This window comes from Heliangelus exortis, chromosome Z (assembly GCF_036169615.1).
Source record: "Heliangelus exortis chromosome Z, bHelExo1.hap1, whole genome shotgun sequence".
In the NCBI taxonomy this organism is placed as follows: Eukaryota; Metazoa; Chordata; class Aves; order Apodiformes; family Trochilidae; genus Heliangelus; species Heliangelus exortis.
The window spans coordinates 13,630,795-13,658,651 of NC_092454.1; the positions used below are offsets into that span (position 1 = coordinate 13,630,795).

At 44.8% G+C, this 27,857-nt stretch overlaps 1 protein-coding gene across 2 annotated transcripts; it reads right to left on the minus strand.

The window, feature by feature from the left end:
* Positions 1 to 5,314: 5,314 nt before the first annotated feature.
* Positions 5,315 to 27,841, minus strand: GDNF (glial cell derived neurotrophic factor). 2 transcript variants are annotated; one of them, XM_071730560.1, is made up of 3 exons: positions 26,887 to 27,841; positions 25,488 to 25,586; positions 5,315 to 8,226 (listed from the first exon to the last, which is right to left on the minus strand). In XM_071730560.1, exons 2-3 carry the CDS (start codon positions 25,558 to 25,560, stop codon positions 7,742 to 7,744), a joined length of 558 nt encoding a protein of 185 aa, XP_071586661.1. In that variant the 5' UTR covers positions 25,561 to 25,586; positions 26,887 to 27,841; the 3' UTR covers positions 5,315 to 7,741. The 2 variants fall into 2 exon arrangements, with proteins under 2 accessions (XP_071586661.1, XP_071586660.1); XM_071730559.1 differs by having other exon boundaries at positions 25,389 to 25,586.
* Between the last annotated feature and the right edge of the window lie 16 nt (positions 27,842 to 27,857).

The window sequence follows — 27,857 nt, forward strand, 5'->3', positions numbered from 1 at the left end:
CCATTTCTAGAGTGTGAGAAATTATTGAGCCAAAGCACTAAAAAGTGGAAAAGAGGCCCTGCTTTAAATATATGCTGTTTCTTGGGAAAAACCCAAAACAAAACAACACCAACCAATCATAAATGTCATCGGCAGGCTAGAGAAAAGAAAGGCAATAGTACCAAATGATGAGTGGGACAGGAGGGGATGTGTGTTATAGAAAGCAGGTCTCTCCTCATAAGGAACAATGCTTGACAACTTGAGAAGAGCTGACAATAAAACCTATGATTAAATGAGCACCAGAGAACAGACTCAGCCATAAAACTGTACATTTTGTGGCTGTCCTAGCTAAGCCATAGCAGTATTTAATGAGCTGTAAGACCTAAAGAGGTGAATAAACATGACTGAGACCATGTGGGCTCAGAGGGATTACCTTTGCTTTTAAGAGAGGCTTTACCATATTTGCTCAAGAATCTTCACACAATGTAATTTTAATGTACACTTCTTAGTCTGTAGTGTCAAAGAAGACAGAGATTTTTGGTTTATCATGAGATGGGTAAATTAAAACAATACATGAAAATTATTATTATTATTATGAATTTTGTTTTCCTAAATACAATAGCATCCCTGTGGCCTCTGGGCACTCCTTTTTTCCACTTATCTTTTGTCTGAATAGGGAAGTAAGCTGGGATAGGGAAATAATTTTATGCTTTGCATTATTCACCTTGTGTAAAAAAAAAAAAGCATGTAAGATAGTGAATTAACATGTCACTAATGCCATACAGGAAAAATCTATGAGAGATTTTTTTACATTAAATATGACCAATATCACATCTATTCTAAAATAACAGATGGAGATTTAAGGGGATTTAAAGCCTTCCCCAGAGCAGCTAGCCAAAGGGATACCACAGCATGGAGATGCTTCACTGGTTCATATAGCACAGTACATACAGACTCACGCACAGTCAAATATAAACCACAGTCAGTTTCCAGGCTTACTTAGATTGTTCTATAATGGTCATTTTTCACTGACACAAAAAAAGAAACCTAAGGTTTTACCAAGCCCTTCTTAATAGATAAACAGAACAAATTCCAAGGGTTTTGATAACTTGTTTTAACTGTTCCAGATTTTGTTCTACCGGTTGCCAGAATAAGAAAGCAAGGTTTCTGTATTCCTTGCAAAAATACCTTATTATCACTGGCTTGTTCTAGTTCTTTACATGAGGTTCCTATTTGTAGCTGAAATGAAACCAGATATCCTTGACGGGAAAAAAATGGCTTTTAGCAGAATTTGACCTCCTAAATAAACATCAGAATACTCTGCTTCAGGACTTTCTTCAGCTCCTCTCAAACGTCTGCCCCTTACATCCTCTTCATTTCTTCACTGTGGAAGTGTAATGTACTGGATGGAGGAATCCCCTCCACTGCAACCCTTGGACCCTCTTGGACTGGTCTTCAGGGTGCAGGCACCAAGTCATGTTTGCAAACCCCCCCTCCCATGCCCCTGACACCCCAGCAAGTCCCCATTAGCATTTCCAAAGGGATTGCTGGAGAGGAAGGAGACAGATAAGGGTCTGCATATGATCTAGGGTCTAAAGGATAGAGAACATAAGTGGAGAATTGGAGACGTAAGTGAGTGGTGGTCTGCTATGTTCCATATGATGTGTCCTGATATATATGACCTGGTATTTAGCAAAATCTTCAGTGTTAAATGAAGGTGATTCCCAAAAGGATGCAACATGTTGCCTCTGAAATCATGTGTCTGATGAATTCCTGATCCAGCACCTGGAAGGAATTACTGGAAAAAGAATGGAAAACAGAACAGAAGATATCAATGTTCAGGACACTGTTAGAGAGAGAGTGGCTTGGGAGGAAGTCCTAGAGGACAAATCTGAAGAGCCCAGGAGTAGACTGTCCCCATGTGCTGTAAGACCAAATGTCAGGGAAGATGACTGTCGTGGCTGAACAAGGAGCTTTTATGGGGAATTAGGAAAAAAAAAGAGAGTTTACCTTCTTTAGAAAAAGGGGCAGGCATCTCAAGGTGAGTACAGGGATCTAGTTAGATCATGTAGAGAAAAAATGAGGAAGACAAAAGCCCAGATGGAGCTCAATCTGGCTGCTGCCAGAAAGGACAACAAAAAAGTTTTAACAGATGCATCAGTAACAAAAAGAGCAAGGATGAGTTTCCATTCCTTACTGGACGTGTGTGTGTGTGTGAAATATAACAGGAAAAGGCTGAAATGCTTAATGCCTTCTTTGCTTCATTTTTCATTAATCAGACCAGCCACTCCCAGGGTATTCAGTCCCCCTGAGTCTGGGCTCCTCACTACAAGAAACACATTGAGTAACTCTGGAACAAGTTCAGAGATGTGCAACCAAGCTGGGGAAGGGTCTGGAGAACAAGTCCTGTGAGGAGAGGCTGGGGGAATTCAGAACTTTCAGTTTGGAGAAAAGGAGGCTGAGAGGAGACCTTACTGCTCTTTACAGCTACCTGAAAGGAGGTTGTAGAGAGATGGGTGCTGGCCTCTTCTCTCTAGTGAGTAATGGTAGAAGTAAAGGAATTGGCCTGAGGTTGCACCAAGGGAGGTTTAGACTGGATCTGAGGAAGAATTTTTTTCCTGAACGAGCAGTTAGGAATTGGAATGGGCTGCACAGGGAAGTGGTGGAATCACCACCTATGCATATATTTAAAAACCATGTAGATGAGACATTCTGGGACATGCTCTAGTGGGTGATGCAGATATTGATACATATATTTTAATAGGGGAAGACATTGACTGTTGGATATGGTGACATTAGAGCTCTTTTCTGTGTTGATTCTGTGGTTCTCTGGAGTACTCGTGCTCAGTATCTGCCCAAGGAAACTTCTCGCTGGCTACTGCTGCTGCAGATTGTCTGAAAGCCGTTGGGATTAATGCTGCTAGAATATATGGTTTGTTTAGCTATTTTTACTGACCCATGAATATACCTGCTGTATGATTTATTGTAACCTTAGTAGTTCAGTCCTGTGATGTTTGCTATAGAAAATCCTCACTTCAAGCCAGTGGGAAATTCTGCTAGGGTGAGGAGTGCAAGCCTGGCCTCCCCTTCGCCTTTTTTCTTTTTCATTGCAACACAATTAACCTTTTCATCAGAAGAGCTCTGTTCCAAATAAGCAAACTTCTCAATGTGTATTACTGAGCCATTTCAAGCTGTCTCTTGCTTTGGAACAAAACATCTTTGTTCCAGCCGTGCATGACATTTGAAGACCTATTTATACAATGTGTCAGCTCCATTTGTTTTCTTCATCCTGATATTTTCCTCTGTATTTTTGGTTAGCCATCCAGATTGCAAGGAGCAGGGCTGTTGCTGGTTTCCTCCTGTATTGTCCCTGACAGAGACACTGGCTGCCCTTGGCCTTTCTCTCCTTTTGTGGGCAGAGGTGAAATAACCCAAAATCAAACACAGTTTTTCCTGCTTCATCTTCTGTGCACTGAGACCAGCACTACCAGACAGCTGTGAGAGGAGTGCAGGTATAGCTTACAGAAGGACCTGGTGTTATTACAGTTTCTCTCCAGATGCCCTGCCTGTCTAGGGTCTGCCTCCTTCAGGAGGAGACTCTGAAGGCAAGATTTCCAAATTGTATCACTAAATATGACCTCCTGGAAAATACCTGCTTTGTCATTATATGTTCAGAATTTGCCTTGGGTCTCTAATCATCCTGTCTTGTCTGACAGCACATGCTAACTGATGAAACAAAACATAATGTAAAATTAAAAAAAACCCAAACAACTCCTTATCTAGATATCAAGTAGTACAACTGAATGTGTTCCTTATTGTAGTATTAAGTAAGTGTAAATAGTTCAGGAGTTTAGTTCATCTCTCCCTTGTAAATAGGTTATCTAACTCTGGACATGTCTTCTCCTTCCAAAAGGGACCCAGGGTAGGGATGTCCCTGCTACACAAGCAACTACATGTTGTGTGTCCCAGCACTTCCTGGTAAAAAATGAAAGTTTAAGTTCCTTTTTGAAAGTTATTACACAACCTGCAAGCTGAAAGTTTCAAGCTGCTTTAATGCATGCAAGGTGCCAGGGAAATACTGCAAGCCTTACTTTAAAAAGTAAATGAGGCCGAATGTGCCAGAGCAGCAGTGGTGAGCCTGGGGCTGCAATAGCAAAAATTCCAGTATTATCCTCTCCAGGAAGTTTGGGGAAGGAGGGAGAAGCAGCTCCATGCAAGCTCCTGCCATCTATTATGAGTCCTGCTCAAAGCATTTGATAAGTTCAAGCAAGACTTCAGTGCTGGGCTTGTGCTTTCCCATCCATGGAAGAGGTGACAAGTTTTGGGCTGTAAGATCAGATTTTAATCTTCAGAGAACCTCGCAACCATGTTTTATGTAGACATTCCCTCCAGCTCTGGGGAAAGTGCACTGTCTCTGCTGAACGTGAAGTGTTTTTTCAGGCCAAAAACTTAGTGTGTGCCATACTCAGCCAGCCTGCAACCCACAGCCCCTGTGCACAGTGAACAGGCTTCTGCTGCAAGGAGCTGAGGCAGTGGCACACCAGAGGGAAAGCCCTCAACACTGAGTGCTTCAAAAGCAGTGCTTGTGGGCTTTGCTTTGGATTCCAGCAGCTGGGATAGAGCTGCGTGCGTGGCCTCACTCGGCACAAATGAAACCAAGGCATCCATATGCTGTACATTAAGAGAAAGAGTGTTTGATCTCCTGCTCAGATGCTCTCCCTTCCTCTCTAGCAGTGCTGAGAAGTACAGAGCCCAGTGTCAGAAACCTGCACGCGTTTATTGCCTCTGTGATGGGAACTGCAGAGCTTACCATGGAACAGTTGAGAAGCTGCTGCTGACCGCAGACACAAAACCTACCCATGATGGTGGTAGAAAAGAAAATTCCTTAAGCTGTATTTTCCAATCTAAAGACGAAGGGAAAAAGACGGCCAAAGTGGGTGGAATTTAGTCCAGCTGATGTAAAGCCTGGTTAGCAAAGCACGAATGCAAATCTCTCAGTGCCAAGGCAACCACAAAGCCACTGCAGCACCACATGGGCAAGGGACAGCTTGGGTAGCACCATGCTTTAAGCTTGCCACTGGCTTGATGACTGTGTCACTGCTTACCATGTGTTTTCAAGTTATTTATTGCAGTAGCCCACTAATGTTATCTTCTGCTGAGAAGCTACAAGACATCTCTGATCCACATCTCTGACACTGGTGAGACTGGAGATGAAAGTTCCACTGCATAAAGGACTTGGTGGCTCCTCAGCACTGCTCCGTGCGTGTTGGCAGCCAGGCAATACTGTAACTTGGAAGTAACTTGGAATGGGGAAGAAGCAGAAGCAACAAACAGGTAACAATAGAAATGAGTTTTATTTTGTAAAAAGTTATAAAATGAATATTGTACAAAAATAAAGTCTGTAGAGAACTTTGGTTGATTAACACAAATGACTCAGACATAAATTGCAGGTGAAGTAAAAATCTCCAGAGAAGCTCACTCCTGTCTTTATTAAGGTCTAAAAAATGAAAAAAAAAAAAAAAAAAAAAAAAAAAAAAAAAAAAAAAAAAAAAAAAAAAAAATCACAAACTTTACCCTTTTATATTTTGAACATAGTGATTTGCTTTGGTTGGAGCCTCTTCAAGCTGCTCATAAAATGCTTTTGGGCAAATTTTCAGCAACCCAGACAGATACAAGCACACCTCTGGATGCTGTGCCTGGTCAGCCACCCAGCAGCACAGCTGACCCTCACCTCAGTGGGCTTTTGCTGCCCAAATCATGCTGATACTGGTGGTGGCATCAGCTGTACCAGTCTGGCCCAGCGTGGAGGATAAGATGTCCACAGGGCACTGGTGGGCTCTGGGGCTGCCCTCCCTCAGCCCAGGAAAGCAGCGGAGTTATATGTCTGGGTTATATTTCATACATCTGGTACATCCTTCTATGCCTGTTCTGAACTCTTTTGACCTCTAGTACCTTCTTCCGTGGTGCCCGAGAAGCCCCAATCCAGTCAAAATGAGTATGGAGAGACATTGCATGCATGAGATAAAAGGTTGGACCATCAGTAGGGCATTTCTTCTTTTTTTTTTTTTTTTTTTTTTTTTTTTTTGGTGGGAGTGGATGCTTCACTGGTTGTCAGGTATGTCTAATGATCTGCACTGCTGATTTCCTTTGGGAAAGAATGTCCCCAGAACGAGAGCTGGTGTTGGCAGTCAGGTATGAACACTTTTGCTGTACAGCCTCCCCCATCCCAAGGAATCTCCGATTGTTCTGCTGCATGGGTACGATCCCGTGACGTTTCAGCAAATTATACAAAACACTTTGGCTATGTAACACAATTCTTTACCTGCAGGCTATATTAAATCCAGGGTTAACTACTAAGAGGGATTTCACCTCTTCTGTATGGAAATATGGAAGGAAAAGCTTAAATAAATATAACAAGAAATTATAAGGCTAAATGTGATTATTTTCCATTTGTCAATAGTTATATGAGGTCAGTTGGCAAAAAGTGTGAGAAAAAAATGTGTCTACATTTAAAATATGACTAGAATTAGTTTTGCTAAAAAATTGCTAATGTTGAGCCAAGTCCTGTGACCCTCACTTGTCCATAGCCATTGCTGCTCCTGCGAGTTTATGACTGCAGTAATTTTCAAAAGTGTTAGTGAACAGGAGAGAGGGCTGCAGGCTCTGGCACTACATTTTGTGAACATAATCAGGATCTTGTTTGAAAGAAAAAAAGGTAAAGTAAGTGATTTTTTGCATTCAAGTTAACACTTTCAATTAAAAGCATGGACCGCTGTTCCCAACTTCATTGTCTCTCTGTATCTTCCAAGCACCTTCTACTTTGGCACCTTTGAAGAAAATCTTTAATAAATAAGGAAAGGAGACTCATTACTGAACTGTAATAAATAATAATAACTTAATCTCAATAAATATCTTCTGTATATTTATGTCTCTGAATGGATGCATTGCATCAAGTAGTCTCTGCTCACTCACAATGACCAAATAGAAATGTAGTTACTCAAGTGACTTCAGTCCTTTGTAAACCAAAAGAAACGCATTTTGTGTAGGCTGGGCTTGTTTTTTCTCTTATTATACAAGGAGGAAGTGCTTAAAAACTCAACTTGTTCTCATAGGTAGCAGAACAATGAAATCCTACACTTATTTTGAAGAAATGTAAGATGGAAATAACCAGACTTGACTAGCAAGAGGAGCTGTTCTGCATCATTTTGATACTGGCCCTAGAGACCTTAAGCCTGAGAATTTTTATATATCCCCAATATAATTTTAGTTAGGAAGTTGACCTTATTATACCCCTGAAGTTGTCCTAAGTGCTTAGGAACCGCCCTTTGATGAGCAGTAGCACAATGTGTCTTTCAGTAAAACTGAGGTCACAGGGGAAGAGTAAGGTACTCCTAAGCTACATGCTTCCTGGCATGGATGGTGTAACTGCAACACAGTGTGGTATGGCAAGGTTGTTTTTTTAAGCACTTTGCTCATGGATCTGAGTCTCATTGCCAGTGGACGGTGTGAAATGGGTAAGGGAGCATGCACGCCATCCAGCCATCGGCATCTCCACCTGAGATTTTATTTACTTTTCCATAGGATGCCAAAAGCTTCCTTCTTCCCCTCCCCATGCTCCCTCCCCCAGGCTCTCATGACCATTTGTTCTGCCATCTTGGTCCTCATTTTTCTGCTCTGAGCAGACATATCCCCAGGAACATTGATCCCCATCTTTGCATCGCAGCAGGAATGCAAAACTGGCGCTGCCTCTGGTGTGCAGCCGTCAGACGCATCCACACCTTTTTGCGGAATGTTTTTTCAGTATGTGGTAAACCAGGTTATCGTCCAAAAAGGACAGGTCATCATCAAAGGCTGTGGGTCTGCAACAAGCTTGCCTCACTTTGTCAGTGACTAGTTTTTTCTTTCTGGTTAAGTTTTTTAAAATTTTGTCATAGGTGGTCTCAGCTGCATCACAAGATCCACTGCAATACCGGAAAATTAGCTCTTCTTTGGTTTCATATCCCAAATCCAAGTCGGTCACATTTAAATGTATTTCTGTTAAGACACATCCCCGATTTTTGCCCCTTTGATTCCTCCTTCCCTTTTTGCTGTAATTCTCTACGTTTGTGGCTGCATTTTGCCGGTTTCTCTCCCGCCTAGAAAAAACTGGAGTCTGTTTATCCGGTGACCTCCTCAGCCTTTTAATGGTGGCTTGAATAAAGTCCACTACCTCGTCAAACTGATCTGGATAATCCCCTGGCATATTAGCTGTTCAGGAAAGAGAAAAAAAAGGCTTTGTCATTAAGTTTGTCCATTCATGGATCAAAAACATCAAGACACATGCAAACTGCTCTATCCATCACTTCAGAGCACTCTCTCAGGATCCTCAGAAATCAGGGAGAATTCAGAGTACTTTAGATCATTGTGGGGATTCATCTGGGGAAAAATGAACAGATATGCATACATCTCTGCAGGCATCTGCTGATGCTTGGTAGCACTCCAGCACATCTTTCAATATTTGATCTGTCAAAATCAAGCAAAGGAAAAGCATGTCATGATATGAATATTAGTTAATAGGGTGGATAAAGTTACTGCAGAAAGGTTAGACAGGGTGTTCCCAGCAAAGCAGCAAAAGGGTGAGCTTTCTTTAATGCAATTTTGTGATTAAATTTGTTAATTGTTGTCTTTTCACACCAGCAGCAGTTAGTACTGCCAAAGCTACCAACAGATAAGGTTTTTGGGCAGGACAGAAAGAGGAGTTTCCTGGAGTATCAGGCTGTGCTATTATTCCTGACTTAATGCTCGACTTTTTACTTCTCTTAAGTAAAAAGAAGTTATCATTATCAGAGCTTCCAAGAAATTTCTCATGGAAGTATTTTGTATCACAAGATGCTGCATAGACTGAGTAGAAATAGGTCAAAATAGAAGTATTATGTTGATTTTCAAGAGAAATGTTATTAGGTGCATTTTATTTTTAGGAAGATAAAATATCTATTTAATTTTTCATTTCCTATATACTCCACTAGTGATAAATTATTCAAGTAAGTTAAATGCTGAAGTCAACAAAAAGTTTTGACACTAGCAGAATGAACCTCTTCAAGGCAAGTGAAACTGAAATGTGTTCCAAAATACTATCACATTTCAGCTTTTCAGGATGATATCAGAAACACTGTGTTTTGAAATCTTTAAACTAGCCGTGGACTAAATCCCTCATTGTTATCTGCTTTAATGAATGCAGCAATTTAATGGAAGGCCTGGCTGTCAGAAGTACATGAATGGGTACTCTCGTGTTGTATTACTAATAACTGTCTCTTAAACACATAAACTACACTGAAGTAGCAAGATATTTTTTCTCATTCACTGGTCCAAAAATCAAGACTTGAGAACTCACTTCCACTGCCGTAAGACCTAGGAGGATGTTTTACATCCTTCATTCCTAAGTGTCCACTCATATTACAGACCAGTGACATGCACCCAGCCCTGCTTGGATGTGAGCTCCATACCCAGAAGGACCCCTAAAACTACCCCATGAACTACAAAAATTGGGAAAGGTGATGTCTAACACTGCACCAGACCTGTACCTCCACTGAGCTACAAAGGCTCTGAACTCGTTTGGTGCTGAGATAGAAACAGCTCCTTAGATAAAGTCTCGTTGCCACATTTCCCTAATGAGCACTGTGACAGACAGGAGCATTGATGGGAGACCAGGCAGTGCCTGTACCCTATGGTGGTATGGACTCTTTCAAGAGCATACAGAAAGACATGAGACTGCCTCTGAAGGTGCACATGCATATCCTCAGCAAAAACACAACATACAGGGGAGATGGGGACAGCAGGATCTTAACTCTGTCACTGCAAAAAGTTGCTGAGGTGCAGTGTATCTGCATATAAGAAGGAAGATGGACCTCTCCCTGAAGCTGTCACATCATAGAGGCTCCCCTCCATAACAAAACAGTGAGGGACCAGAAATACATGGTTTTGCATGGACTACTCCAGCATAGCATTATGGACTGGAAAAAGAGTAATGAAAGCAAGAAATTTTCATAGAATCTCTTCCAGTTTTTTCATAGAATTTCTTCCAGTTTAAAGCCATTACTCCTTGTCCTGTCACTCCATACCCTTATAAAAAGTCCTTCTCCGGCTTTCTTGTAGCATCCCTTCAAATACTGGAAGGTTGCTGTAAGGTTGCTATAAGCCTCTCTTCTTCAGGCTGAACAGCCCCAACTCTCTCAGCCTGTCTTCATAGGAGAGGTGCTTGAGCACTCTGATAATTCTTGTGTCTCTCCTTTGGACTTGCTGTAACAGATCCATTTCCTATGCTGGGGGCCCCAGAACTTGACAGAATGCTCCAAGTGGGGTCTCACAATAGTAGAGTAGAGGTGGAAAATCACCTCACTTGACCTGCCAGCCACACTTCTTTTGATTCAGCCCAGGATGTGGTTGGCTTTCTGGACTGTGTATACACTTTTCTGGCTCATGTTGAGCATCTCATGAGCAAATATCCTCAAGTCCTTCTTCTCAGGGCTGTTCTCAATCAATTCTCCACCTAATCTGTATTGGTACCTGTATTTGATTGGTCAGACCCATGTCCAGGACCTTGCACTTGGCCTTCATCAGGTTGTCATGGGCCCATTTCTCAAGCCTGTAAGGTCCCTCTGGATGGCATCCCATCCCTCTAGCATGTTGACTACACCATACAGTTTGGTGTTATCAGCAAAGTTGCTGAGGTTGCACTCAGTTCTACAGTCCATGTCACCAGCAAAGATGTTAAACAGCACTGGTCCCAGTAATGACCCCTGAGGAATGCCACTTGTTACTGGTTCCCATTTGAACATCAAGTCATTGACCAATAAGCTTTGAGTGCAGTCATCTAGACAATTTGTTATCCACCAGGTGGTCCATCAATCAAGTCCGTAGCTTTCTAATTAAGAGACCAAGATGTTGTGAGGGATAGTGCCAAACGCTTTGCACAAGTCCAGGCAGATGACATCATTCACTCTCCCCTTGTCCACCAGTGCTGCTACTCCATTGTAAAAGGCCACCAAATTCATCAGGCATGATTTGTCCTTGGTGAAGCTATGCTGCTTATGACCAACCACCTCCATCTTCTCCTTGTGTCTTAGCAGAGCCTTAGGGAGGATCTGCTCCATGATCTTGCTGGGTAGAGAGGTGAGACTGACTGGCCTGTAGGTCCCTGGGTCTTCCTTTTTTACCCTTTTTTCAAAATGGGTGTCATGTTTCCCCTTTTCCCGTCAGTGGAACTTCACTGGACTGCCATGACTTCTCAAAAATTATGGAAAGCACTTTGCAACTTCTTCCACCAGTTCCCTCAGGAGCCTTGTGCAGATGGATCTCACCAGGTCCCATGGACTTGTGCACCTTCAGATTCTTTAGATCGTCTCAAACCTTATCTTCCTCAACCCTGGCCAAGATCTTCCTTCTTGTACCTTCACATAATGTAAGTGGCACATGGAAAGCAGGATCCTGTAAACTGTGGAGTCTGGGACTGGGAAAAGCGAATTATGCTTTGTTTTACAGATATCCATGCTAAAGGCAACAATCTCACAGGCCAGTGACTGTCAAAGGCCATGCAGAATGGAGGGATGCTATCTACACAGCTACATGGGATCTGAACAAGACAAGACCCTGCACCAAGCCCCATATTCCTGTGGGAATGCTAAATGCATCCTTCTTGCACTCCTCTGTCATTAATGCTATAGCAGGTACCAAAATATCTGCTGGGAGCCATGCCTGCTGGAGGGAGATTTCTTGGATAGATGTGTCCATTGGAAGCACCACTGAACTCTCTAGCATGAGGACAGGCTGATCTGCCTCCACACCACAAATACAGCCTTACAGAGCAACATCAAGGTCACATGGACTTGCTTCAGCCAGAAGATGGGAAAGTGAGCAGCATCACTGATCCTGTTAATCTCACTGCTCTAACATAGACCATGCAAGAAATGCTCAAAGCTGTAACCAGGGATGAGGTGTGCAAGACCTACTATTGTATCTATTGGAGCTGGGGAATCTGCTCAGCACATCCCCTGTTGAAATATCAGGCCACTTGGGAGAGTCAGTGTGAGGGATGCCTGCGCTGTGGGTAAGACTGATGCAGCCCAGAAGATTAGAAATTATGACAGAATCAGAGGAATACCTTGGTTGGAAAAGACTTCAAATCATTGAGAGCAACCATGAACCTAACACTGACAAGACCTTAACTAAGCCATAGCCCTAAGCACTATGTCTATATGACTTAAATATCTCCAGGGATAGTGACTCCACCACTGCCCTGGGCAGCGTGTTCCGAAGTCTGATAACCTTTTCAGTGAAGGAATTCTACCTAAAATGCAATCTAAACCTCACCAGGTGCAACTTGAGGCCATTACTTCTTGTCTTGTCACTTGTAGCTTCCCCAGCAGATATCCAATTCTGTTGAGAGTACTCCTAAATACCACAGAAGGATATGCAAAGCATGTGGTGGGAGCAGTGGGTAGGCACAGAGACTTCTGAGAAAATATGATGGACCCATTGACCCTCGTGAGTTTCTGCCCACCTATAATCACACATGATGTTACACAGCCATGAGGGTACACCACATTAATACAATGGCAGCTGCATTACTTGGCCACTCAGTGCATCCTTGCAAGTGGCTCTAAGCAACAGCACCTGCTGCCTGTGGAGTCCCAAAGTAGTCATGATCAACACCGTTGATGCTCTTTTTGGCACTTCTGACTGGATTGCCAGTGTACCTCAAGTTTGCTTCCTTAATTCAGCATTGTTTGAGGAACACCTCTAGTCCCCAGACTCAGCCAGCATCTAAATTATTATATAACCCCACAAAGCCAAGTTTCAACAGACACTGGGCTGTGTGGACCTGTGCTCTCAGTACTGCATCAAGTGCAGCTGGACACAGCAACCACTGAACCATGAACCCAAGCAACAGGGCTCATACCAATCAGATGTGGCTAAGTAATAATTTTCTGCTGCTTAATGAAGCGTAGTCATCAGCATGACTGATGTCACTAGAAGTGGCTCACAGGTGTGTGAAGGAAACCTTGACAGCCAGGAGTGAAGTGAGAGTTAACTTAACAGCCTAGGCCAAGGTGCCAGTCATGACCCAGCAGGCATATTGAGCTGTCCAATAACTATGCATGTAAAGCCTGAGAGCCCAAAACAAAAGAGAAAAAAACTGCTGAAGCAGAACCTTGGGCAACCGAGTAGAAATGCCAGCACTAACACCAGGCACGATGGGTTGAAACAAGGTGCTAGAGATAAGTGCTAAGGAAGCTACCACCAAACATCATACATGAATAAGCAATAACCACTGACCAAGGAATAAAGACCTTAAAAGGCTAATGGACAGAAGGGAAGGTGGAGAAGACTGACAGCAGGACCACGCTGTCCTGATGGGCTCTTGATAGATGTGTTCCAAGCATGCCCAGACCTCTCTGCACCACAGGCACCATGTGCCAAGTGCTTGTTTGATCTCTGCACTGTGGTAAGTGCTGCTGGGGGCAAAGGCAGTGCTGACCTGAGCTGCATGGCTAAGGAACATCACCAGACTCAGAGGGGCTGTCTTGGCAATGAGTGCTGGTTTGTAACTCAAATAAAGCCACTTCATTAGCCCTGTCTCCAACACTGTTTGGAAAATGTTCATAGTCTCAGAATGAAGGTCGACAGCCCAGCAGCTTTGCTTCTTTAGTACTGCGTGGATGTGCTGACACGACTATGCAGCTGACAGAGCTTTCCATAGGGATTTCACAAGCCTGGGAGAAGCACATGTTAATATCCCTTCTCATCACACACGCAGTTTGCATGTGAGTGTATGTATGTTGTGTTTACACACACACACAAAAATATCTAGTTAGGCACACGTTTTTTTTTCAAAACAAACTGGTTTTTTGACAACATTTGCCTTCTGGTGGAGAAGCTGAGAGAACAAACACATGACAGTTGCTGGTCACACTGCACAAAGTGCCAGAAGAAAATGCTCAGATACTGTGGCAATAAAAGCAGTAAAGATCTCTGTGTAGTCTGTGGTCCCAGGCTCCAGGAAGAGAAGGAAGTAGAATTTAAAAATTGAAAGCCACCTAAGATAAAACTGGATGTGATGTGATGTGACGGGATGGGACACGATGGGAAAGGCCACAACAGCATGTGCTCAGGTTAGCCAAGGTTGGTTCACACCTGTGACACACCTCAAAGTGTTTCCTGAGGGAAAGGACCATGTGTCTTGGAAATGCAAAATGCTGCGGTTCCTCAGGGAACACAGGGCCTCTGTGTATCTTGTTCACAGCATGGGAAAAGACCCACAGCCCCCCCTGGGGCAGTGTGACCAGCTGAGCCCCACCACTTAGCCTATAGCACCATGAGTACTCACAAGACTGGCTTAAAGTCACGAGGTTTCATTTGGGTTTTATGTCACATTTCTGAAAGCTTCTTCCCGACCATCCAACTCCCTGGGGAAATCCCTTGAAGGCAGACTGCCTGTGGCCATGTACACATTTTTCCATCACCTCCACCCAGCACCCTGTTGGCAGGAGTGTGGGGCAGGCATCAGCATCTGCAAGAGCTGCAACCAGCACCTGTGTCCTGCTGCTGCTCATCTTGCTCTCCTGAAGCTCCTTTCCACTCTCCCTCTTTCAGTGCTGTGCCAAGGTCCTGACCACCCAGGAAGGAACAGGCAGAACCCTTTCCTCTGATGGCAACCGGAGCAGGAGTCTGCTTTTTATCATGAGTAGGGAGTATCAATGGCAGACCGTGTGCCAGTCTGCCTCTGGGAACCTTCTCTGTCTCCTATGTCCACCTGAACCAGGGATCCTGATCTGCCAGGAGTTTCACACATGACCAGAAAAAGAGAGAAGAAGAAAATATCACTGGACTGGCACAGATTAGAATGTGGAAGAGTGACAAGCTAAGGGGCAGAGCTGATGAACATCAATTGTCCTGAACTCCAGGAGTCAAACAAAAAAAGAAGAAGTGAAACCAATTTAAAACACTATTTAAGAAAACTAATTAAATTTACATTTTCTGCTTGCTGTTAGCAAGCTGTTTGCTTGCTTTCTGAACCTTTAGGGCACACTCAGATCATACTTTTGACACAAACTTATGGGTTAGAGATGTCCCTGTTGAACGCCACCTGAAATTCTCACCTCACTGCTGCTCTCTGGACCCTGAATTTTTGACCTGCCCATCCCTGAGCAAAGACCCTGTACCCTGGGCAGTGAGTATGGACACAGGCTCCTGCAGCCATATACCTGAGGTGCTTCCCACCAGCCTCTACAGAAAGTCACCCTAGAGCTCTGCTTTGGGCATGCGTGGACACATGCCTTCCTCTGGGCATCCACCAGACTTCAAAACCCCAGAGCCTGTCTTTGCATTTACAATTAATTAGAAAGATGGAGTGCCAGCAGGACTGGATGCCTGCATCTTTTAGAAGAATAAATTATAAAGAGTTCAGACAGACTTCTACACAAAATAGGTCTAAGTGGTAATCCAAACCAAGCTCATTGTATTCTCAAGAAAACAGTATTCATTAGGGAAAAACAGACAATTTATTTCTGTCTGTCCCCATGTGATCACAACTACATTTTGTAAAACTATTCTGTTTTATTTCACTAGCAACAAATTTATTTTAAAGCCAAATATTTTCCCACAGTTGCAGCAGCTCAGCATGGTAGAGCAAGAAACCCTGTTTGTAGCTGACTACAAATTGATTTCAGTGGTAGCAGATGGATCTTCAGATTTTTGAGAAAAAAATCCAGTTACTCATTTTGATACCCAGTCATGGATTTAGGTGGCTAAATACTGTCTCTTCTGACCACACTGTCTATCAAGGCTTACAGGAAAAGCTTAAATTCTATTAACTTCAAAATAATAATTTATATAAGTGAGTTTTGATTTTTTTTTTCCCATACTGGTCTTGAGAAAATGTAATCACATCACTGCAGCGGCATCGTTTAGTTATGTGATAGAAATAATGTAAGATATTCTAAAAATGATAAAATCAGATTTTTGTTTTACACTGTAGCTTTCAAGCATGTGGCAGTGTATAGCTACTACATCGAAACTCCAAGTGAACTGTTTAATAAAATTACCAGGTTATTTCACTTAAGGACTGTTGTCTTTCCATTAGAGAAGTTCAAACAGCAGCATTCAGATTCTAGTTCAAAGTATAATTTCAAGGCAGTTAATCCAGTTTATTATATTGGTAAGCATTATTTAGAAAATTCAGATCCAGATCAGATCAAATAGCCCTTTTTCAGAAACAGTTCTAGTACCTAAATCTGGGCCCTTCATAACTAAAATATTTTAATTTCTTTTCTTTTCCGGTTATTTAAGAAGTTTCCAAAGGTGTACTCACAAAGATATTTCTTCTTAAATCATTTGCCAGAGGGAAGTAAGACAGCTGGGGATAAACATTTTTTGTAAAAAAACAAAGCCTATCATTCAGGCACTAAAGCAAAGGCAGGTATTAAAAATAGTTATGCTGAAAGGTTTTCAGGATATAAACAACTAAAATAGCAACTTTCTGAGGCACGACTTAGCTTTCATGCCTTGCATGAAAATCTGTGGGTCTAAGAATGAAATGGAAACCAATGGCTATATCCATTAGGAAACAGAGCATCAAAGACACTAGGGTCATCTCATCTTTAAATATTTAATACAGTTCCAGTTCACTACTTCAGTTCCTGCATCATCAGCTCCCCGGACATGCTGCGTCCTCCCCTCTGATGCAGAGAGCCCTAAGAAATGGAGCCTCTCAACGGTGTCACTTGTCTCTTTTCAAGGTAAAGTGCTAAGTAACCTAGAGGTTTATGCCACAGCCACTCATGCCAGTCAGGTACAAGAAGGCAGCACTGGAAAAAGGCATGACATTAACCTTGCTGGTGCACTTGCTTCTGATGGAGCAGCCAAGTTTTGTGTTTGCAGATCACCAGCTAACGTTGTTGCTTCCCATGTGTTGCTCATAATGGTAAATATGTGGAGTACTTTGTATTTTCAAACCACCGTGATTTGCAGTGCCTCCCCTTGAGGCCCTTGCATGCTTTCTAACAGGTATGAAATGCTAATTCCCACCAGAACAAGAAAGGGGAGAAATAAAAAGGACCATCGTAATAGCTGACAGCTGGAGTAATGAGAATCATAGAATGGTTTAGATTGGAAGGAACCCTAAAGATCACCCAGGGATTTTCCCCACAAATGAACTTAAAATTAGTTATATAAAAGGTCCTAATTGTCCTATGTTGAGTTTAAAATCTGCTGTCAAGACTTGACTTCACAAACTGTAATTTCAATGCTGTTGCACTTACCTCACACAGCCTGAAATGCCAGAAGGACTACCTGCCAAATCTTCAGCTTCACCTCTCTGTCTCTAATGTCCTAGTCACTTACTTCTAATACAAATCCCCAGGCTTACTACTGAAGTCAGACAGGCCTGGTGAAATAGTGTGGAGAATACTGTATCTCAGATACAGTATTTTTTTCAGGGCTGAGCAAAGCATGAAGGATTATAGAATCACAGAATGGTTTAGCTTGGAAGGGACCTTCCAGATCTTCTATTTCCAGTCTCCCTGCCATGAGCAGGGTTACCTTCTACTAGACCAGGTTGCTCAAAGCCTCATCCAACCTGACTTAAACACTTCCAGGATCTACAACTCCTCTGGGCAACCTGGGCCAGTGCCTCACGACCATTACAGGAAAGAATGTTTCCTAATGTCTAGCATAAATCTGCCCCCTTTCAGTCTAAAGCCAAAGAACCCCTTTGTCCTGTCACTATATGTCTTTATAATAAGTCCCTCCCCAGCTTTCCTGCAGCCTCTTCAAGTACTGGAAGGCCGCTATAAAGTCTTTTCCCTGAGAGCAGGAAGACACAGCAAGGTCAGATGGACTGGGCAAAGTAAAGGAAGTTGCCTTGCAAGCTGGCCTGTCCACAACAATGTCTTGTTCTTCACCCAGTCCCAGTGGGTTGTTCACAAGATATTTCCTGAGTTTGGGCTGGCACCTGAGGCTGGGCAGCTCCTCTGGACTCTCTGGGCTGGGTAAAGGTGTCTCATCTGGCAGTCGAGCAGCAAAGGAGCAGAAGAAGGATGTGTGTTGTGGAATGTTAGAGAGGTTTGGAGAATGTTGGAGAATATTCCTGAATATTCTTGAAGAGATAGGAGGTACGACCCCTTTGCTATGCCCAACCCCATGTTTGGGAGGCCAATTAGATCGGCCCATACTCCGGTGCTACCTGCACCAGGGATTCGCTGTGCTACAGGTAAACACACCAGGTATCCAATAAAAAGTTATGTTGGTGGCAGGGGTGTGGTCACGGAAGCACTATATAAGCGAAAGTTGCTGCGCAATAAACCACAAGTTCGTTTATCAACCATATTGGTTGCACGTATTTTCTTTGCCGCTCCTGCAGATGTGGTCCTGCCTCTGATTCAGAGCTGTGAACACCCAGCCCTGAGACACTAAGGAGCAGACATAGTCAGCGATTGCTCCTGAGATGTTGCAACAGCTCCTGCAGCAGCTGCCAGGAATCAACTACACCAGGGTCTTACTGCACTGTTCTGTATGGGAACAAAGCACTCACAAAGCAATCTCTGCAGAAGTTATGGAATTAAGAGTGTAAAATGGGAAAAAAAATAAATGGTAGTGCCCTGTCTAAAGCCAGGAGCCAAACCTGTGCAAGGCACATGTGTGCCTGTTGTGTCCTCTCTGAGGGACTGTAACCCTCCAAATCCATACCATGCTGAGTAAATATCCAGCTTCCCAGTTACGACTGGCTTTACCCTTAATATTTGCTTCTGTCCCAATACTGGAAGAGACTCAAGTGAGTATGGACAAGTGGGACACAGAACCTGTGACCTCTATCAGCAAGATCATGTAGAGCCAGCTAACAGGCACAGAGCTGAGGTTTTAATGGAGGAAATACTATTGGTAATAAAAGAAGTTCTCTTGGTGCAGAAGTGATACAGTCCAGCCCTCACATAACACCAGCCCCACATCAGTCAGCCAGCTCCACTTTAGTGCCAGCTCACAGAACAGGAACAGCATTCTAGATGATCTCTCAAGTCCCTACCAACAGTACAGCCATTTCATGATTTCTAAATAAATAAGAGCAACTGTTCCCAGGCTGCCTGTCCTCTCACACTGCATCTCCTGCTGGGTTTGGAAACAAGCACAGGCAGCAGATTCAAGGGAAGGAACCCAGTCTCTTCCCTGGAGTCAGTATACCAGAAATGTTCAGGCAAACCCACGGCAGATGCCCCTCCTGTGGCAATCTCTGCTATCAGATCTTGATCAGACCTACAAGTAACTTGTGGTCTTCTATCATGCCTCTCACTACCTGCATTACAATGCGTTTACAATAGGAACAATATGAAAAGTTTTAAAATGAAGTTTGGAATTTGTTATTATTACGATAGTCAGTCCCTGGCTCCAGGGCAGGTACTACGTGCTCCCCTGCAGAATGTCTCATGTTGGATCTGTGGACTGTGGCCTGCCAGATGGCCCTGGCGTCTGCTCAGAAGACCGAGCTCCTTCCTAACCACTATGCTGGATCCACACCTCCCTGTCAGAAATTTCCGGAGCAATACTGGTTCTGCCAAAGAAATCCTACAAGCTTGGGATGAGAGCAGAGGTAGCCCAGATGTTTGCATGTAGCTTGCTGCTTAAAGGGGATACCACCAGCGTGCCTCTGAAAACATGACCACCTGAGAAGTTCTGGCATACTGCTGTGGTAACACTGTCTGGCACCCATGCAGGAAAACAAGTATTTTGACTTCAGTGTTTGCTTCTTCTGAAGACTATTCCTGCTCAATAATCACTAAAGCATTTCTACAAGTCCCACTGACTTCAAATAAATGTACCTGCAGGTTTCAGTTTAAGTGCTGTGCCAATACATACTGGCTAAATATCAGCTAAGGAATACAACATAGCTTTGTTCCTGAAAAAGAATGCTGATATTTGAAATGCCTCACATAATTAATTTTCTATCCTTGATCTTAAAACCAGACATACTCTAATGTATGTTTTGTGTCTTAACACTTTGTTTGTACCTATTTCAAGTATATTTCTTTTAACTCTGTTTTCTCTGCTCTCTTTGACATCAGGCTGGGTTTCCAAGAATCTTTTAAATCTTTCCTTTGGTTGCCTTTATTGAATATTGCTTGATCAGAAGCTACAGTAGGTTTTGTCAAAAGTGACCATTCTGCAGTGTCAACAACACTGACAGCAGTAGCATGGCCATGGCCAATTTAGATGCCTGATGATCCTGAACATCTTACACTATAATATTTAGTAATCCTCAGTTATTGTAATTAACTTACTACCTCAGAAGTATGAGAATCCACAAGTATTTGTGTTTGTCCTATGTACTACTGGTTGATAGTGTGGTTTCAAGGTTAAGAACTGGGTATCTGTACTTGATGACCATCCCCGACCACTTGCAATTGTGGGGGATAGGTCTTGATGATCCCACTGATTTCTTTGGGCCTCTAATTTTAAATCTTTTAAACCTGCTTAAATCTTTTAAACCTAACTTATGCAGTCCTAATCAGGAACAATATAATTTATAATGATATTACAATCTATCAACCAAAAAAGGATCCTCAGTTCCTCTTTTTGTGGACAAATAATGCCTCCCCCTTTAATCCATCAATAGTTGCTAAAGAGCTGAATTCTTCAGTCTTTCAAGAAGGGTTTTGCAGCTTGCATCTGCAAAACCTGGGTACAAGGATTTCTAAAATATATTGAAGGCACCTATGAAAGATGACCAAGAAAATTGTGTTTGGGTATCTTATCTAGCAACTCACACCAGCAAACCATCTAAAAGGATCCACACTTCCACTGTGAAACTTTTAAGGTCCCTAAATTGAAAAACAGATGGCTCTTAAAATGAGAATAAAACCATGTTCTATTGCATTTCAGCCCTTAGCTCCTTAAATCCCAGGACATCCTCTATAGTCCTATATTTAGTATTTATACCTGAGACTGTGGAGAAACCTGATTCTAAGGCTACGTGCATCTGGATTTAACTATATGTGGCCTGTCTTTCTTTTGCTAGAATTTTGCCCATGAATGGGTAAGCCTGAATTCCTGAGATTTCTAAATGCCTAGATAACCTGGCCATGCCCATGCAAACAGATTCTTATGTATATATAAGAATATATATATGTATGCTGGCCCAGGGTCACAGGCATACTCGGTCTGACACTGAGTGGATGCACGTGGATCAAATGACAAAGCGTGGCACCTGCTCAGTGTGGCAGATGACACCTCTCCAACGCACTAGATTTACTGGGCATGGGATTGTTACCTCTGCAGCTTCTGGGCACCTCCGGCTGAAGTGCATATGCCACACCGTGGGTGTGCTGAGCAGGAAAGCCTGGATGAAACACGAGAATTCTGGTTTGTAACACTGAATGGGTCTAATAAATATTGCAAGGAAGGAAACACATTCAGTTTTAAGTATAACTTAATACTGGTTTTTCTTTAGAGAGTCCTACAATAGCCCTGTTCTAGCTACTTTCCATATTAGTTGATAATGTTGCAGGCGTTTGTCAAGTTGCAGACTTAAAATGAAACAACCCTTAGCAGGTGTAGAAAGAATTGGTATCAGAGGTGTAACACATGCATACTGCAGTGTATTGTTTCATAACAAACATACCAAAGGAGCTTCAAAACCAAACTGCTACCCAGAGGCTATAGAATAACTCCAATGTTATAATGCAAAGAAGCACCTTACAAGGTGCTTCTAGGAAGGAAAAGCCCACGGTGAGATCTTTCATTTAATTCCCCATGCTTACCACTAGTTCTTACTGAAGGTGCTCATTTGATCAAGAGACTACAGATACCATATCCTGGATCTTAGGCTACTCCAGTCCTCACTTATATGTTGATTATGGCCGTACAGCAGCAAGCACTTACAAAATGTATTCGCTGGGAACTGTGTTTAAGTCAAAACGAGTGTTTGGCTCCCTCTGTGCCATCAGGCTTCTGAAGTTGATGACTCAGTATTTAGTTTATAATGATTTGCTTTACATTTTTTCTGTTTGCAAATGCTATTTAAGCTAATTGTGCCCTTACCCCAGCAGACTGTAGCAACAAAGGACTGTAGGAAACAAAGGGTTTTCCAGCTTTACAAACTTGCAGCTACTCTTCTTTGAAGTAAGAGTAGTGTGAAGTGAGTGATGATGAACACTGATGCCTAAAACACCTATGAACACTAGATTAATGTGCAATGCAATGCACTTATGCTTCTCACTACAGCCTCCAGTCCACTAAAAAATGCAGAAGATTGCAATTGCCAACACCGTCTGCTATCTCTGATTACTGCCCTTGAAAAGCAAAGGTCAGCACATTACACCTGATCAGCCCAGGAGGTTAGAACCTTGCCTGTAGGCTGGAAAGAGGGAAGGTTTTGAGCCAATCTGAATGGGATGGGTTAACACTTGATGACCTCAGAGCACTTTGCAGAGAAAGCAGTTCCACCAAATGAGAACACAAAAAGGTGCTGAGGGCCTGAGAAAACAGATCTGTTCTCCAGCAAGGTGTTTGGCATGCCCTCAGGAGCAGGACTTGATCTCACAACCCTTCTAACCCCTGCTGCAATAGGCATATGGGAGACCCAACCTCAATAGCAATGCACACCTTGGAGTGCAACTACTGCTCCCCACTGAGACCCTACCCAGGGATCACTTTAGGGGAGAGCAGTGCACCTGCTTTGAATGCCCACAGCACCCAGTCCTCCTCAGTGCCCACACACTGCCTACCCAGATGATCCAACATGGGTGATGATGGCACTGGCACCACTTTGTCAGCTGTCTCCTGAAAAGGTCTTCAACAAAGCAGCTGCCCAGCAGTACCCACAGAGATATTAATACAGGACAGCCCCACCAGCTGATGATCTGGGGAGCTGCAAGCATGCCTGCACACTGCCCTCTGCTTGTGACAGAAAACTCGGAGAGGGAAGTCTTCAGAGAGGAGAGGGAAGTCTACATGGTGCAGACATGACTTCTCTTGTGTACACCATTATGTCTTTCATGTGTTCAAGGGTGTGTGACATGATGAGGTAAGAGGAACAAAACAAATACATCAAAGGCAGTGATGGTGGTAATCTGAACAAAGTGCTGCTGCAGAGGAAAGGCAAATGGGACCAGATGGGATCACCCTCACAGGGTCTATTATCAGACTGCTCTCCAGAAAGCACACATATTTAAACCAACTAAAAATGGTGTAAAAGTGGATCAAAGTATTTACTTGCTTTCTTACAGCTGCTTTTCTGCAGGTTTCCCCTGACTCATCCTACTTGGCAATGTAGCAGAGAGAAGAATTTCTGGGCTTTGGGCACTGGTGCTGTATAAATCACCATTGTGCAAAGACCACAGGAACTCCCTGGGTTTTCCCCGATTTCTGCAGCTTTGGTTACTTTCCCCTTTCAGCCAAGCCAACCTATTGCTTATCAGCAGGGTTAAGAGATTGACACTGAACTATCAGCACCTTTTCAAATGTCAATCCTGGGAAATAACCTACAACCCAGCTCTGCTTGCAAAGCCTATGTCTGTATGCGAGAAACAGAGATACCTGGAAGAAACTGTCTATTGATGCTACCATAGCGCTGGTACAACACAGGTTGCTTTTCTTCCTAATTCTTGCTTACCCACTTCTTGTTTACCCAAACCACAGGAGGAAAAAAAAAAAAAAAAAAAAAAAAAAAAAAAAAAAAAAAAAAAAAGTGACACTAAGAACGTCTGGACGCTAGGAGCAGATAAGGGCACTACTGCTCCCTGTCCACTTGAGCTGCTGCTGAGAAACCAGCTCACTGGGAGCCACATTCCCAGAAGTAAGTTTCAACATAAAACCAGGCATCATACAAATAACTCTCACCCTAAAAGATGGAGCATTAATGCTCTCCTACCCTGCAGCTTCTGCCAGAGCTACAAACTGATCCGTGCTGCTTTCCTCCTAATGCTCTTTTTGCCACTGGCACTACAGCAAGCCTGTGAAGAGGGGGCTAGCACAGTGACCTGAAAAGCTGATCACTGCCTTTTGTACAATAGTAGCTACCCCATCACACAGCTCACCTTGGAGAAGATAATAACGTGTGATGGCCCTGGCCATACAGCCCTGGCAGGCCAGAGCCCTGGGAGAAAGCACTTCTGGCCAACCTCCCTGTGTGGAGGGGCTGAATGGACATCAGGGACTGCTGGTCTGTGAGCAGCAGGAGCCTGGGCTGGGAGCAGCACCTCAGGCAAGAAAGATTCCAGCAGGGGTGAAACACAAACAAGAAAAAGAAAGAGAGAAGACTAAATGGGGAAGGACACAGATGTGTGCGCAGAAGAGGTGATGGGTGTTGGGGAGGGGATGAAAGTGGAGTCACAGCACATGATTCCCTGCTCAGTGCCCCCCCTCTGCATTAGTGTGGCTGGTTCCGGAGAAACCAGAGCAGGGCTGCCCATGGCTGGAGCTGCAGCAGGCTCGGGGCAAGGACATGCCTCCAGATAAGGAGATAAAAATGAATACCAATGACTGGATACTGTGGACATCCCACAAAGAGCAAAACTGAGAGGGCTGAGAAAGGGCGAAGGAAGCAAACTCCAAGCTGTATCTGTGCCTTTGCTAAGTGAAACTCTGTACAATTCATGTGAGTGTTTTCCCACTTCTTACTGAGTCATATTAACTTTCACTTTAAGAAGCCACCAGAGTTAGCATAGCACTCACACACCACTGTGGAAATCCTGTATCTGCTATTGTAAGAGACCTATTATTAGTGAGGCATTATTATTATCTGTCATTTGGATTATAAGCTATTTTACTGTGAGCCGGTTCATGTGGACTGCTCTACATCAAGTTCCTAACCACTACTAAATTTCCACATGTATACATTAATTTTGGGATCAGGATCCAAGGAGGCTTTAATGAAACTCAGCAGCACTCCAGGATGTGTAACAGTGCCCCCCATTCTGGAGACCAAACTCCATCAGGAGTTGTGCCCACTATAAAGTGTGAATAATCATATTGGCAGGTTTGAGCAAGGAAAGGATCTTGAAGTTGTAAGAAAAGAGTTTCAGTGCCTGCACTGTGAGCTATATGTAACTGATCCTCCTCTCTGCTCTTCTGCATACAACTAATTCTACCATCTCTCCAGGTTTTTCAACCAAAGGGACCTTATGGATGCCTAGAAGATAGGAGGTGGGGGCGGGGGGGAGGGGTGGGAGGAGAAGGGGACATTGCCACTGCAATTGCTAACCCCAAGCTTTGAAGGACGACTTGGTTTGGAGCTGCTGGAGTCAGACCAAAACCACTGCCCCTGCCTAGGAAAGAAATGGGGGCAGGAAATGTTTGTGGGTCCTTTCTTCACCCTAATACCTGAGCAAAGGGGAGCAGGTTTAGTGAGACAGACAGCAGTGGCTACAAAGGGGAATGTTTCTTACAGTCACTGTGCACAGCATAGGGAGGCAGCAGGTTGATGGGGGAGAGATCATCTTCAGGCCCCTCTACCACTGAAGGGGGCCCCTTGGGAGGCGTCTTACCGGTGGGCAGGGGCAAGGTGGAGACCATGTTGAGCAGCACCACACAGACAGCCACAACATCCCATAACTTCATCTTAGATCTCCTTCCAACACGGGCCCCTGGCAGAGAGGAGAGACAGGGTTAGCCCTGAGCTGCTGCTCTGTCCCAGTCCTGCCTCTTCCCTGCCAGCCCTGTGAAAAATGTGGGCAGCTTCACACCCCAGATCAGCCTCTTCCCCTGGATGGGCCCAAGGACAGAGCAGAGGAAAACAGCCCATGCCCAGATCAGCCTCCCACCCCTGTTGCCTCCCAGAGCAAGGGAGGTGGGCTTTCCCCAGCAAGAGGTGTGGAAGAGGGAGTTGCAAAATAGAATGGCCTCGAGCCCCATTATGTCCAAGTGAGGTCCTTTGGGGGTTGTGGGCAGACAGGTCTCTGGAGTCTGCACCCCGGGATGGGGTGGGGGGAAGGTGACTGAGCTGACGTGCTGGCACGCAGGTCACTTTGTGCTTGTTCTCCTTCAGCATGCAGACAGAGTCAGGGCACCTGTCTCCAGGCTGGGACAGGGAGGACCAGCCTGATCTCGGGTGCTGGGCTGTGCGGCTTTGTGGTGCTAAAGGTAAACCTTCTTCTTCCTTTCCCTCTACTCTCCTTTTCCTTTCCTCTTTTCTTCTTTTTTTTATTCCTCCCCCCCCCCCTTTCCTGGTCCTCTTTCTCTTTTTCCTTTTCATTTTTCTCTCCCTTTCTCTCTCTCCTTACTGCTTTCCTTGCCAGCTTTTGTTTCCCTATCTTCTTCCTTTGGCCCTTCCTCTCCCCTTTCTCTTTCTTTCCTTTCCTCTCCTTTCTTTGCCCTTTCTATTCCTGTTTCTCTTTCCCCGTGTTTAAATATTTCCTCTTTCCTTCCCTTTTCTCCTTTTTTCCAGCTGTCTTCCTTTCATTATGCTCTCCTTCTCCCTCCTCGTCCCCCTGCTTCTTCTCCCCTTCTCTTAATTTCTCTTCAATCCTCTCACCTTCTCTTAATTTTCTCCTCCTCACTTCCTTCTCCTCTGCTTTTCCTTTTCTTTTCCTGTTCCTCTTTCTTTCCCATCTCCTTTCCCTCTTCTTTTTTCTTCTCGCCTTTCCCTTCTGTTCTTCTTTTCTCTTTCCTTCCCCTTTTTCCTTCTCCTCGCTCCCAACTCGCCCCGCTCGCATAAGCACCCTGCCCGCTGCCCGAGGATAAGTTGCTCCCAGCCCGGTTCGGCCGAGCCCGGAGAACACCACAGGGAAGCGTCGGGAGGGTTTCGGGGCGCAGCTGCCCCTCGGTGCTCGCTGCTGTCCCCGCCTCGCCCGATGCCTTCGCACCTCGCCGGGTACGGGGGATTGCGGGGCTGCCCTGTGCCCCCTCAGAGGGTGCCCACCCGCCCTGCCCCTGCCTCTCCCTCACCTCTGAGCTGGTCTCGCCGGACCCAAGATGGACATCAACGCCGGAGAGCCGAGCGGCCGGACGGGCGATGCATACGGGCCAGGTCGGGATCGGACCGCCGGGACTCTCCTTGCGCGGGGTGGTGTGTGTGCAAGGGAGACGTGTGGAGGAGGAAGGGTGGGGGGACACACAAGGTCGCAGGTCTGGATGGAGGCTGAGGGAAGCCACCAGCACAATCCCCGGCGGCCTCCCCCGTCGCCGCCGCAGGTGCTTGTCCCCGGCAGGAGCGGCGCCGCGGGGGTCTCTGCCCGCTCCGGTCCCGGAGCCGCGCTCAGCAGAGGCGAGAGCGGCCCGAGCCGCCTGGCAACGGGAGCTGGCTCTGGGTGCTGCTCTTGGGACCCTGGCTGGAAATCTGAGAAAGACACTCCATCAACAACTGCGGGGAGTCAGATGAAGACATCAGGGCTCCTGTAACGCCAGCTGGTCCAGCACCGCGGGGAGCCGCGCACCGCTCGGACACGCACGCAACGGCGGGAAGGGAAAAAAATAAATTAAAAAAAATTGAAAAATCCCCAAAAAACAACACACACACCAAGAAAAAAAAAAAAAGGCACAAAAAAATCCCACCCCAGCTGAGGAGGGGAGGGAAAAATAAAAATAATAATAAAAAAATCAAACCACCCCCTTCAGCCTGCTGGGAGAATGAGAGGAGGCCGGCGCTGAGATTCGTAGAGCCGGTAGCAGCAGCAGCAGCGAGGCTTCTTCCTCCAGATCGGGGGTCCCGTCGCGGCGAAGGCTTAGATCCAAGCGGGAGAGTGGCGGGAGCGGCGGGAGGCCGGGCGGGTGTCGGGGAGATCCCCCTTGGCTGCCCGAGCTGGGTTTGGGGTCACCGGGCTCCCCGGGCGCCGGCGGGGCTGGGCGGGGAGGTGGGGGGGGAGAGGTGGGCTGGGCCGGGCCAGGCGCGGAAGGCGCCGCGGCCGCTGGCGGAGGGA